Raw genomic sequence first — 13,812 nt, forward strand, 5'->3', positions numbered from 1 at the left:
TGGCCCCTTCCATCACCCTTTGATGCAGTGCCACGACTCATTTTCAATGCCCTGGCTGAGGGAAGGAGGTTCTCACCCAAGATTTAACGGTACATGGCCCCGTCCATCATCCCCTTGATGCAGTGAAATTGTCCTGTACCCTTAGCAGAAAAACACTCTAAAAGCATAATGTTTTCACCTCCATGTTTGAGGTCATAGTTCCACCTCCATGTTAGAGGTTGGGGTCATAGGCAGCAGTCATCCTCCTCCAAACACGGCGAGTTAAGTTGATGCCAAAGAGCTCGATTTTGGCCTCATCTGACCACAAATCTTTCACCCAGTTCTCCTCTAAATCATTCAGTGGTTCATTAGCAAACTTCAGACAGGCCTGTGCATGTGCCTAAACAGGGGAACCTTGCGGGTGCTGCAGGATTTCAGTTATTCATGGTGTAGTGTGTCACATATTATTTTATTGGTGACTATGGTCCCGGCTGCCGTGAGATCATTGACAAGATTCTCCCATGTAGTTCTGAGCTGATTCCTCACCGAACTCCTTATCATTGAAACTCCACGAGGTGAGATCTTGCATGGAGCTCCACACCGAGGGAGATTGACAGTTATTTTTTGTTTCTTCCATTTGGGAATAATTGCACCAACTGTTGTCACCCTCTCACCAAGCTTCTCACCAAGCTGCTTTGTGATGGTCATTCCAGCCTTGTGTAGGTCTACAATCTTGTCCCTGACCTCCTTGGATGGCTCTTTTGGTCTTGGCCATAGTGGAGAGATAAGAATATGATTGATTGCTTCTGTGGACAGTTGTCTTTTATACAGGTAACAAGCTGAGATTAGGAATTCCCTTTAAGCGAGTGCTCCTAATCTCAGCTTGTTACCTGTCTAGAAGACACCTGGGAGCCAGAAATCTTGCTAATTGATAGGGAATCAAATACTTATTTCACTCATTAACCACTTGCCGACCAGCCACCATAATTTTACTGCGGCAGATCGGCTCTGTCCTGCGAAACGACGTAGCTGTACGTCGCTTTATGAGACAGCTAGTGGGGGCGTGCGCATGTACCAGTTGGCCACGGGGAGCCAATCAGTGGGTCCAGCTGACGTGTTTTCCACCCAGCACCCGCGATTGCTCCCCATAACCCCCCCTTAGGTTTCTGGCACATTAGCAGCATTGATGAGCTCAGTGTGTTTGGACATGAATCTGAACCCACCTGAGCTTTCTGACCAGGGAGTTGTCAAAGCTAAAAACCAATCATAGGCCATGGAGGCATTCGGTGTCTTTTGCATATGTGCAGCTGTAGGACGGGGAATAATTCTGCCACTGGTAATTGGCTGACAAGTTTGAATTTTTCATTTTTTTTTTTTTTTTTATATCTGCAGTGCTTTTTAAAGGAATAAAACGTGCCATGTATTATCGAAATGTACTGAATAGGTTTTGGTTTTTTTTGCCCTGACATACAATTTAAACAGGGACTTTAGTCCCCTTTCATGCAGCTCCCCGAGACCCCCCCCCCCCTCCTACCTCCACTTTAGTATTTATGGTGCATGCAAGTCCTGAAGAGCTCTGTCCAGCACGTGCAGGGAGTTTTCTATGCATGTGCAAACACCACAGCCCGAAGCCGTCTTGTATATTGGCACATGTCCAGAAACTGGAAGAGGGGATTGGAGACGCGAGTGCCCTCCTTGCCTAGGCGAGAAATATGGAAGTATTGTTTGCAGCAAAAAAAAAAAAAATACAAAAATTATAAAAATAAATAAGAGAGGAGGGGGAGAGAAAGCAATGCAAAATAAATAGTTTTAGGGTAAAGGTCCGCTTTAACCAACAAAATATTGGCCTCCAGTGCTGCATCTTAAGGTTTTGAGGACATTCTAGGTGTCTGCAAATATTTCACCCAAACTGCCTGTATTTATGTACATCAGCTGATAATTTAGTTAAGAAGAAGACCTTTGTACATTTTGAAGTGTCTAGGACAACATTGTTTGCTTATTTTATGTTCTTTTTTCTTCCCATGAGGAATTTATGTCTATTTGCTCATGGGATGGTGGTTGTAGCTGTTTGCAGACCTTGGATATGGCTCATCTACCGATCTGGATGGAAATTTAAAAGGGGGAAGGATTGTCTTCCTGGACACTGCTGCATTCTGTATGTAGGAATGCATGATTTTAGAGTACTGTTTTTTTTTTTTTTTTTTGTTTTTTTTTAAATCATCCCTGTGTTAGCCACAAATTATGGATTAAAAATCAGCATATGCTGCATCTGACAAAGCAATGGTACTTACTGTACCCTCCTGATTCAGCAAGTGTCCATTCTGAGTGCGGGCATCAGGGAGTCTCTTCCGGAATTAGGTGGCTACCCAGCAAGCACCTCTTGATCTCGTGCATGGGCAGTGGTGGGAATTTATCATAGCCCCCTATTATATATATATATATATATACACACAGTGTTGGGGGTAATATATATATATATATATATATATATACACACAGTGTTGGGGGTAACTAGTTAAAAAGTAACAGATTACAGTAACTACATTACTTTTTTTGGTAACTAAGTAAAGTAACTAGTTACAATACTAATATTGGTAACTACACTACTTTACTAGGCTATAGGAACGCGCTTTCCTGCGTTACCCAAGCCGTGCAATACAATCGTTATTTCGAAGAATAGAGAGGGATGAAGTTTATGACTTTTTGTTGCACTTTATGTTTTATTCTGTTTTTTCAGGTTTTGTTCTCATGTTTCCCAAAGCCTGTGTTTATATACAATAAACTATATGCAGAAAGAGTGTCATGTATCTTCTTCTACACGGTCAATTAAGAAAGAGGAAAGTAAAGTAATAAGTAGTGAAGTTACTTTTCAAATGCAGTAACTAGTAAAGTAATCTCATTACAATTTACAGAAGTAACTAGTTAAATTTTTTGAGTAACTACCCCAACACTGTATGTATATGTATATATATATATATATATATATATATATATATATATATATATATATATATGTATATTGCAGGTTGCTGTAACAATGGCGCCTACCTTTTGTCTAGCATTGTCATTTCCGGTATAGAAACAAAGCGATGCTAGCAGCGGAGGATGCCCATTGACTCCTGGGATTGATTACACTGGTATCCCAGGAGCCAATACAAAAAAGGATATGATGTACCTCGCTGGGGCGAGGACAGATGGAAGTGGAGCGCTTTCAACCAAAAAAGGGTACTTTATGTTAAATTAAAAAGACCCTATCCAAAAAGGAATAGCGAAGCGATTGGCAACAAATGCAAACATGCATGCAAATTAGGGTGGAGATCCGCTTTAAAGTGAATCAAAAAGGGAAGATATATATGCTGGTTATATCAAACCTATTCAAATGGGGTAATTTTTATCTTTTTTTTGTTTTTTGGAACTCCTGAAAATTAGCAGTGCATTTCGTAGTATGTGAGTGTGCCTAGGCTCTCCTGTGTCTACAGCCTCCTAGCTGTATACAAGCAATGTGAGATCTAACTGCTAGACTGAGGAGATTTGGAGATGTCCTACTATGTTGATCACTGTTCTCCTTGCTGGAGGCTCTGACATGAGGAAGCAAAGCCCTGCCTCTACCAAGATGGCCGCCTCTACATAGAGACACAGAGCAGAACAAGTCAGTAATGGGGAAAGATGAGCTACAGGGAGACCACAGGCAATACCGGTGTCAAATCCTTTGCCCCCTGCCTACCTTTTTTGTCACAGCTTCCAGAGTATAGGTTCTCCTACAAAAGAACTCTGCATAATATGTTGTACATTTTTACTACTCTGAATTGTCGAATTTTATCCCGTTTAATGAACAGGCACACTTGTGCCAGTAGGGTATTAAATTGGTTGTAAACTCCGCTTTGCAACTTTAATCTACAGGAAGCTTATAATAAAGCTGAAATTAATATCTCCTTAAAGTGATCCATCATTTAGGAGAGATTCACTGCTTTTTCAGCTGTTGAGGTCACCAGTCCGTGCCCCCTGCTTTCTGAAGGGACGACATACTGAGTATGCTTCCGTGTTCATGCATGGGAGTGATGTCATTGCAGCTCGGCCATTCAGACAGTCGGAGTCGGTGAACTTGAAAGAAAGATGGGTGAAGATGGAAGCCCCATCAGTGAAGAGAGCGAACCACTGGAGGGCTCCGTTTTCAGGCGAATCTTTCATAATGTTTTAGTAAGCGATGCATACTATCGCATGCCATTACCTTGTCTGAAGCAGAGAATTTTTTTATTTCATGGATTTACTACCACTTTAAATGGAAACTTGGGACCTGCATAGTCATCAGATCACTTTTTTTATGCAGTGCCTGGGGCAACACCATGACTTAGCACAGGGCTCGACAATCCCCGGGCGCCAGGTCGCATTTGCGACTAGAATTAGCGACCTGGCGCCTGGGGGTGCCCTGCAGAAGGTGTCCTGTCATTTTTGCCCGGACTTCCGCGCACGGAGTGCACGGACTTCCGGGCCGTCCGAAAATCGAGGCCCCGGCTTTTCGGCCTACTTGAGATGACAGGCTTCCAATGGGGAACTGGCGCCCTCTTGTGGAGGCCGGGAGTAATGACTGTTTCCACTGCCTTTTTGTTCTCAATTCATTCATTACCATCTCCCTGTCCAGTTAGTTACCTTTGACAGGGAGTGTGGTTATTATTATTTATTTAATTTATTTTTTAAATGTAAAAAAAAATAATATATTTTTTTCTTTTTTTTTAATTATTAAAAAAATAAAAAAAAATTCTTTTTTTTCCAATTATTAAAAAAAAATATATATATATAAATATATATCTATATATATATATATATATATATATATATATATCTCTATATATCTCTCTCTCTATATATATATATATATCTCTCCTTTTTTTTTTTTCTCGTCGCCATGCCACAGCCGAAGGCCCCTTTCACACAGGCTGTCTGATCAGGTCCGCCTGTCAGTTTTTCAGGCAGACCTGATCGGACCCTTGATTCTCCTCTATGGAGCAGTAATCTGCCGCCATCTGATCCTGTCCACCAAAAGCAGACGGATGGATCGGATCAGATGGCATCGGATGGAAAGAGACAGACAGTCTGTTTTCATCCAATTGTGCTATAGAGGAGAGTGGGGTTCTAGTCGTATTTATGTGTAAATTTAGTATCCGTTTTATTAAATAAAGCTTGGTTGTTAGTTTAAAAAAACAAAAAACTGGCTCCTAACTTTTTTAGCTGGCTCCTAGATTTCAGGAAAATTTGTCAAGCCCTGACTTAGCAGATAGCATTTCTGCCTTACAGCACTGGGGTCCTCTGTTTGAATCCCAACAAGGACATTACCTGCAGAAGTCCTGTCCTGTGCTTGCATGGATTTGCTCCCATAACTCAAAATGATAGGTTAATGAGCTCCTAACAGCATGTCTAAATTGGCCCCAATGTGTGTATGAATATATATTAGATAGGGACCTTGGATTGTAACCTCCTTGAGGGCATGGACATATTATAGACACAAACCATGTAGTTAAAATGGCTTCGAAATTGGCAAAAAAGGAAAGAAGGGGTGTCGTGGGACTTTAACGGTGCATGTTTTCCATTTAGATACCAAAACTAAACAGGACACCTAATTTTAAAAGGAACATTTTGATGCTAAATTTTGTCTGTTATACTATGTGTTCTTTTAATATAGTTATTTAATAAAATTGGAAAACCTTTTTCCTTTTAAAATTTATGTGTCCTGTTTAGTTTTGGTATCTAAATGGAAAACATGCACCGTTAAAGTCCCACGACACACCCCTTGTTTCCTCTAAAAAAAAAAATGAATATTGTTTGGATTTTTCCTTTGCTGGATAAATGTTTTTTTATTGATTTAAAATGGAAAATACTGCATTTAGCTACTACATGGAGCTAAATATCATAGAAAAATCCTGATTGCTCTATCTGCTGACCAAATGCAGTATTTTCCTTTTTAAATCAATGAAAAAGTGTTCATCTGGCACAGAAAATAGCCTAATATCATTATTATTATTTTTATTTTTTTTTTTTATTTTTTTGCCCTATGCACACAGAACGAATGTACATACACTATAATTGGCTACATTTCTATATAATTTTTTTTAAATCTTTTTTTTATTTTATTTATTTGTTTGTATTTTAACAGTGAACTTTTTGTTCTTTTTACAGCTCTCTGAATTTCTCAGGAATACATCTCCTCCGATGCTTCATAGCTCATGTAACAGGAACCCTGCCTGAAATCAGATGACCACCGCTCTCCACAATCATGTGAAGGTCCTGTGCTGTAACCCTCAAAGCCCTTTACTAAAGACATGGTCCATACATTTTTTTTTTTTTTTTTTTTTATGGACCTCCTAAGTGGGCACAAAAGTGTGGGTCTACAAGACTAATGTAATTGGACAAAGTATTATGGAGGGGATGTTGGAGTAAGCTGGAGCGAAGAGACCCTCATCATATTATAACAAATGAAAGGTCAACATGTGTTCCATTTCAAAATATGGCACTGCTCAAACTGGGATCAGATTCTTGGATGTTGAATTCTGGAGTTGGCTTCTTCCTTCATGGATTTCTATCCAACGGATGTAGTTAAACAAATTGCTTACATCAATTAATCTATAGAATGTTTGAATGCTACAGACAATTGTAGAATGACCAGTGCTTACCTCCATGTTATCTTTACCAAGATAACACCGGTATTATGACAGCAGCACAGTTCGTTGTCCACTTGTAGAAACGGTGGCTGGCAAAAAAGTGGACCTTCTCTTTGCCATGTAAGATTTTGCAGCTCAGATGGCCGCACAGACACAGATTCTGATGATCACAGAGAAAAAGATTCTTCTCCTGCGCTAATGAGACCTTTCTCTCTGTTTACTGTTATGAGGTCCAGCAGATGCACCTACTACACACAAATTGCCAGCAAGGTCTATAGGAAAAACCTAAAAAAAAAAAAAAAAATCCAATACGCTTCCACTTTCCCTGATGTACACATGCATGTCGCAAAGCTTGTAGTCTGTGTCGTTCCGATCCATCCTTGCTAGCAATGACTGCTGTCTAATCCTCCAGATTGAGAGACTGAGTATGTCCATAATTTTGTATCCTCGAGCTCAGTCTTCTTAGACTGCAGCCACATAGCAAGGATGGATGGATCAGAATGACACAAGGATGGATGGATCAGAATGACACAGACTACGTTGTGTACATTGGGAAAATGTTAGTGTGTTGGATTTTTTTTTTTTTTTATGTTGTGTCCTTAACCACTTTACCACCGGAGGATTTTCCTGCTAAAAGACCAGGGGTTATTTTGCGATTTTTTACTGCGTGACTTTAACGGACAATCGCGCGGTCGTGCGACGCTGTACCTAAATAAATTTCACGTCCTTTTTTTTCCCACAAACAGAGCTTTCTTTTGGTGGTATTTGATCACCTGTGCGATTTTTTGATCACGCGCTATAAACAAAAAAAAGAGCGTAATTTTTGCAAAAACAACAATATTTTTCACTTTTTTTTATATGAAATTCCCCCCAAAAAAAATGTAAAAATCAAAATTTTTTAAAATTTTCGGCCAATTTGTTTTACGCTACCTATGTTTGGTAAAAAAAATCGCAAAAAGCGTATTTTGATTGGTTTGCGCAAAAGTTATCGCGTTTACTAACAAAGGGAAAGATTTTTGTCATTTTTGGTGTTTTTTTTTTTTAACGAGTAATGGCGGCGATCTGCGATTTTTTTGCGGTACTGCGACATTGCGGCGGACAGATCGGACCCTTGACTGACATTTTTGACACTTTTGGGGGTACCAGTGACATTACTGCAGTAATCAGTGCTATATATATGCACTGTTACTGCAAAAATGACACTGGCAGGGAAGGGGTTAACAGTATTGGACAGGGAGGGGTTAAGTGTGTCCCTAACTGTGCAGGGACAGGTCTACTAGTGTAAAAACAAAGATCAACAGTTCTACATAGTAGAACTGTTTGATCTTCACTTTTACACAGAGAGAACTGACAGGCGGCTTGTTTACACAAGCCGCTCTGTCTTTCTCCTGCTGTACCGGCGATCGTAGTGTGACCGGCGGACATCGGGTCCGCCAGTCACACTCCCGCACTCCTCCGTGAACGAGCCGAGGCGGGCGTGCGCCCGCCCGCTATTGGCTCTGGAAGGAGTGACAGGCGAGCGACGTAGACCTACGTCACTCTGCCTGGCCGGGGCCGACTGCCGCAGTAAATATACTGTGCGCAGTCGGCAAGCGGTTAATTAAAGATTTATACAATAGAGGTAAAATGCCAGCGCTCAAAATATCCACAGATGTGGCTAAATGCAAATAATGTCTGTAGTAATGTGCATAGCAGGCTCGGGTGGATAGAAAGTGGTCAACCACTCGGGCAAAGGCTCTTCTCTAAGTGTAGCAGTATATATATATAATATACACACAAGAGGCAACTATACAGCCACCGATAATGAGGTACCTTTAGTGCCAGAGTTGTACGATAGCTTTTTTTTTTTTTTTTTAGTACATATGGCTGCTCTGAATCTACAGACTTAGATCTAGATTTGGATTTTTACAGATTAACCCAACATTTACCTATATTGCCCCCGATAAAACATACTTCACTTCAGCCTAGCCTATGTCTGTGTTTAATCCCTCTCATTCCAAGGGACCATATCTTGAGGCGTGCTATAGAGTGGTATTTTTTTTTTATTTAAAAAAAATTATGTCAACACTCCTCTGATTCCAATATATATATATATATATATATATAAATATCATAATTTAAGCCCAGGAGAAATGTTATCCTTGAAATAATTTTACCAACAATTCCTCATTAGTGATTAAACCAGCGGACAAGGGTGGTGGTATTGTGATCGCTCTGACTATGTGGCAGGGGCTAGCAGACTTCTCTGACTTAGCCACCTATCAAAAACTTGGTAAAGATCCCCTTCCGTCTTTCAAAATAGAGGCTGAATCACTCATTCAATCCGCTATTCAGAATGAAGTGATCAACAAAAGAGAAGCATCCTTTCTGAGAAACAAATATTACAATACACCCCATTTCTATCATTTGCCGAAAGTCCATAAAAACTCACAATAGCCTCCAGGCCGCCCCATTGTTGCATCCATGGGTAGTATCACCAGTGGCTTCTCACTATCTATTGACACTTTCTTGCAACCACTAGCTCAAAACCTTCAATCCTACATCCGAAACTCCATACATCTCCTTAAACTTTTAGCTCCATACTCTTGGGAAGATGGCTATCTCTGGATGTAAATTCCCTTTTATACATCTATACCCCATGATGTAGGCATTATTGCCACACAACATTTTTTATTTCAGGATCATTTGCTTCACCCAAACAAGCAGCCTTTATCCTAGACTCCACTCGATTTTGTCTCACACACATATACTTCCAATGTGATGGCGACTTCTTTTTACAAATCAGTGGCAACGGCCATGGGTGCAAATTTAGCACCCTCCTATGCCAATCTAACTATGGGATACTGGGAAGATCTCTTCATTTGGAAAATAATCCCTTTGCACAGCACTTGGTATTTTTTGGTAGATATATTGATGACATCTTGGTCATTTGGGATGGTCCCTCCACCCAAATGGATGACTTTTTAGCACACTGTAATAACCATCACATGGACCTCTCCTTTACATCTGTTTCTGATAAAGACACCCTAGCATTTTTGGATCTAGAATTAGGTCATGAAGATAAACATATCTTTGCCTGCAACTATACTAAACCCACTGCTGGCAACTCGTATCTGCATTTTAAGAGTTGCCATCATCCTTCTTGGGTTAACAACATACCCAAGGGTAAATTCTGCCGTCTGACAGAATTTTACCAGGGATCCGGATTACATTACTAACTAACTAACTGGGAATTTGTGTGACCCTCCCCTGTGAGCCTGCCTGAACCTGGACCATTATATCTGGCCTTACTGGGTGTTGTTCTGAACTTGGGATGAGCCTGTATTTGGATATGGATGCTCTGCATTGACAACAGGATGGTAAGAGGCAGTGTGGTTGGAGGTGATCTGGTGGTGGGAGCACCCAATTGCCTTAACAGATGACCCCGGTGGATGGATGGATCTATTGTCTTATTGAACTGATATCTACTCACTTTGTTTTCTAGCGCAGCACCCCCTTTTCTAAATCTGTTTTATGTTTTTATCCTACATATGTGCAGCTGCTGGGTGTATTAAAAGTGATTTTGCTTTTTATATTAATGATTGTTTGTTAGTGGATCCAAGTGCAGCTATTCTTTGTTTAATCAGTTATACTTGTAGATTTTAGCCATGTATTGTTTTATGTACCTTTATAGCCCCTATTGGCGTTTTTCACATATGATCAATCTCCCTATATTAATCCGACTCTTTCACGTTCTATTGACACTTGAAAGGAGCACGCATGCTCAGAAACGCATTGTGTTCTCCCCTCTTCGGTGACGCCACACGCCAGCTGGCGTTGCGGTCCACGCTGCCTTCCACCGAGCATGCTTACAGGAATACACCACACTCACCAGCAGGATGATGGCTTGGACGCCCTTACCATCCTGTTGGATTGTCACCCTATTTATGAGCCTTTTTTTAATCCCACCATCCTGTGAGTCCTCAATTGGCTGTTTGCCTCTTGTGTATATATAATAAACTGCTACACACTTAAGAGGCACTCTTCTGTGTTTCTTTTTGCTCAGTAAAAGGTTTTACAGCAGGGGAGGGCTTCTCTTGTTTTTTCCAAATATAGATTCTGATGAATTCAGGAGTCTAGGGTCCCCTAGTACAACCTCAGCCAACTTAGACTCCATGTCCAGATGAAAGAATACCTTAAGCCCTTGTTCACACCAGTGAAATTTGTCATGCAATTTTACAGTTCCAAATCGCATGACAAGTCTCACCACATTGCCGGCAATGTAACTGTTCATTTCGCAGCGAGGAAAGGTTTCTGTGCTCTTTTTTTTATTTCATTGCAACTACATAGACTTCTGTTACAAGCTACAATTAAAGCAGCAGTGCAAATTGAACTGATCTCTGGGTTTGGAAATCACGCTGAAGTGGCGTGATTTTAAAGCCATACCAGTGTGAACCAGGACTTGGCCTTTTTCAAACAGGGTACCTAGGTAAAATTGTATACAAGCCAGTGAGTGGATCAAGCCTGCCTTTTAGTTACACAAATCCACATGTTTTCATTGTGCACCATTACAACCTTTTAGCCGACAGCTTCCCAACAATCAATTATGTCATTGGTTGATAAAGAGGACATCAGGTGTCTATATAGCATTCTTGTTTGCTCCTCCCTGTCAGCGCTGGGGTCACATTAGCTGAGTGCGGGAGAGTAAAAGAGGAAGAAGAGAAACACTGGAATATTAGCCAGCACCAGTGTTCAAAGGGGGATTTGCTTTGGAAGAATAAATCACCTCTAATGTTGGGTGTCCTATATTTGTGGATGTTGCTACATTATGTACAACTGTATTTACTTTAGAACATACACTATCTTGTCAAAAGTATTGGGACATCTGCCTTTACACACACACGAACATTAATGGCATCCCAGTCTTAAGGCACACGATACAAAAATCGGAAGTAAAATTTCGTCCGACGATCTGCCGATTTTCCAATCAAAGATGTCAACAGATGCTGGTTTTTGGCACTCCTTTCCTCATGCTGACAGCATAAGGAGAGAAGAGCCGATAATAAGGAGAGAAGAGCCGATAAACAGCTTCTCTAAAAACATCCACACTGATAATCAGTTCCTGATCAGTATAGCACCCACCAGTGCCAGAGGAAAAAAAAAAAAAAAAAGACTTGTTTTATAAGCAAAATTTTATAACTTTGAAAAAGCTGCTTTTTTTAAACTCTCAAAATTTCAGTCTTTTTTTCCTAAATAAATGGAAAACAGTGGCGATTTAAATTTCACCATAAGAAAGCTCTATTTGTGTGATAAGAAATAGTTTAACTACAGTGTTGCATGACCGTGCAATTGTCATTCAAAGTGTGACAGCGCTGAGGGCTGAAAATTGGCCTGGGCAGGAAAGGGGTAAAAGTGCCCAGTAGGCAAGTGGTTAAAGTAGAACTAAAGAGGCAAAAAAAAACTCTTCTCCCCCCCCCCCCAATAGAAAATGTCAGGTTTTTTTTTGGCATCTGTATTCCAATGGAGAGATTTTCCTTCACTTCCTGCCCCATAGCCAACCAGAAGTGAGGGAATTCCTGGTTGTCACCAGAACTAGTGTGCCCATTGGAAGGATTTCCCCCCTCCTACTTTGCTGGGGGCAGCTGATAATTTCTCACTCTCACCAATTATGGTAAACCTGACCGGAGAGGGTGAATCACCCCAACTGGGACAAGGGCAGCAATAAAAACCCGAGAAGTGTTGTGATCTCATCTCCACTCTATCCAAAAAAGGTTGCACCATTAGTTCTATTAACCACTTACCGCATACTGACGTACCCGTACGTCGGCAGACTTTGTGGGGTTATACCAGGATGATGCCTCTAGCTAGAGGCATCATCCCGGTACCGTGGTTTGAAGCCGACGGTCGGCTTTCCGTCGGTAACGACCGATGCACGCCCCCTCCCGCCGCGGCTTTGCTCGGGGCTCCCATCCCACCGGGAGCCCCGAGCACCCAGCTGGCACGTCCACCGGCTGGATGGAGTCCCGATGAATGCCGGAAATGGCATTGATCGGGTCTCCGATGACGTAACCTGAAGGCGGCGTCCATGACGTCACTTCCAGGTTACTGTGCTGCAAAAGGCGGAAAATTTAAAAAAACGGCTGTATGCAAAAACGCCGTTTTCAGCGTTTTGCATACATGGAAGTGTAGTGGAGGGGTCCCTCCATAAAGAGTACCTGTCACTGCATATTGGTGTCACAAGGAATGTTTACATTGCTTGTGACAGCAATAAAAGTGATCAGATTTTTTATTTTTTTTTTTTAAAAACCTGTAATAAAGTAAAAAGAAAAAATAAATAGGAAAAAAAAAAAAAAAAAAAAATTTAGCCACCCCCGTCACCGTTAGCTCGCGCACAAAAAAAAACGTATACGCAAGTCGAGCCGCGAATGAAATCGCTGTTCAAACCCCACACATGAGGTATCGCCGCGATCGCCAGAGCGTGGGCAATAATTAAAAAAAAAAGAGCTACACTCTAAACTGGTAACTGTTAAATAAATTTAAAGCGTCGCCAATTGAGATCTCTATTGACCGTAGTTTGTCGCCATCCCACGGGGGGGCACAATTTTAAACCGTAACATGTTGGGTATCTATTTACTCGGCGTGACATCTTTCACAATATACAAAAAAAAAATGCTAACTTTACCGTTTAGTATTTTTTAAATGCAGTGAAATGTGATTTTTCAAATTTTTTTCCAAAAAAATGGCGTTTTAAAGATCGCTGCGCAAATACCGCGTGACAAAAAATTTTGCAATGACCGACATTTTATTCTCCATATATATATATTTTTTTTTATTATTATTTATTTAATTATTTAATGTTTGGGGGTTCTAAGTAGTTTTCTAGGAAAAAATACTGGTTTTAACATGTAAACAAAAAGTGTCCGAAATAGGGCTGGGGCTTAAGTGGTCAACACCCAGCTAGGATTTTCAGTCAAGGAAATCTACAATGGCAGCCCCCATATTTCTGTAAGGAAAGGTTTACTTTTACAATTCCCTACAAAGTTCCGGGACAGATACTGGACTACAAAAACATTGGCACAAATTGTTAGTTTGACTTTATTTGACCTGATAAATACAAAAGCTAATAAAACTAAACTGCAAGGCTCGTTACAGCCTTGGGATCTACTACAATTACACAATTTATTCTGTACATGAACCCAAA

At 40.7% G+C, this 13,812-nt stretch overlaps 1 protein-coding gene across 1 annotated transcript in view; it reads left to right on the plus strand.

Annotated features, from left to right (window-relative positions):
• The window catches only part of GTPBP8 (GTP binding protein 8), an 18,621-nt gene extending 12,366 nt beyond the window's left edge, over positions 1–6,255 (plus strand). Inside the window, exon 6 of the mRNA XM_082247128.1 lies at positions 6,151–6,255. Within this exon, the coding sequence (XP_082103254.1) occupies positions 6,151–6,229 (79 nt within the window). The 3' untranslated portion in view covers positions 6,230–6,255. The remainder of the gene's footprint in view (positions 1–6,150) is intronic.
• Positions 6,256–13,812: the final 7,557 nt, after the last annotated feature.

This window comes from Pelophylax lessonae (genome assembly GCF_965119305.1).
Source record: "Pelophylax lessonae genome assembly, chromosome: 2".
NCBI lineage: Eukaryota > Metazoa > Chordata > Amphibia > Anura > Ranidae > Pelophylax > Pelophylax lessonae.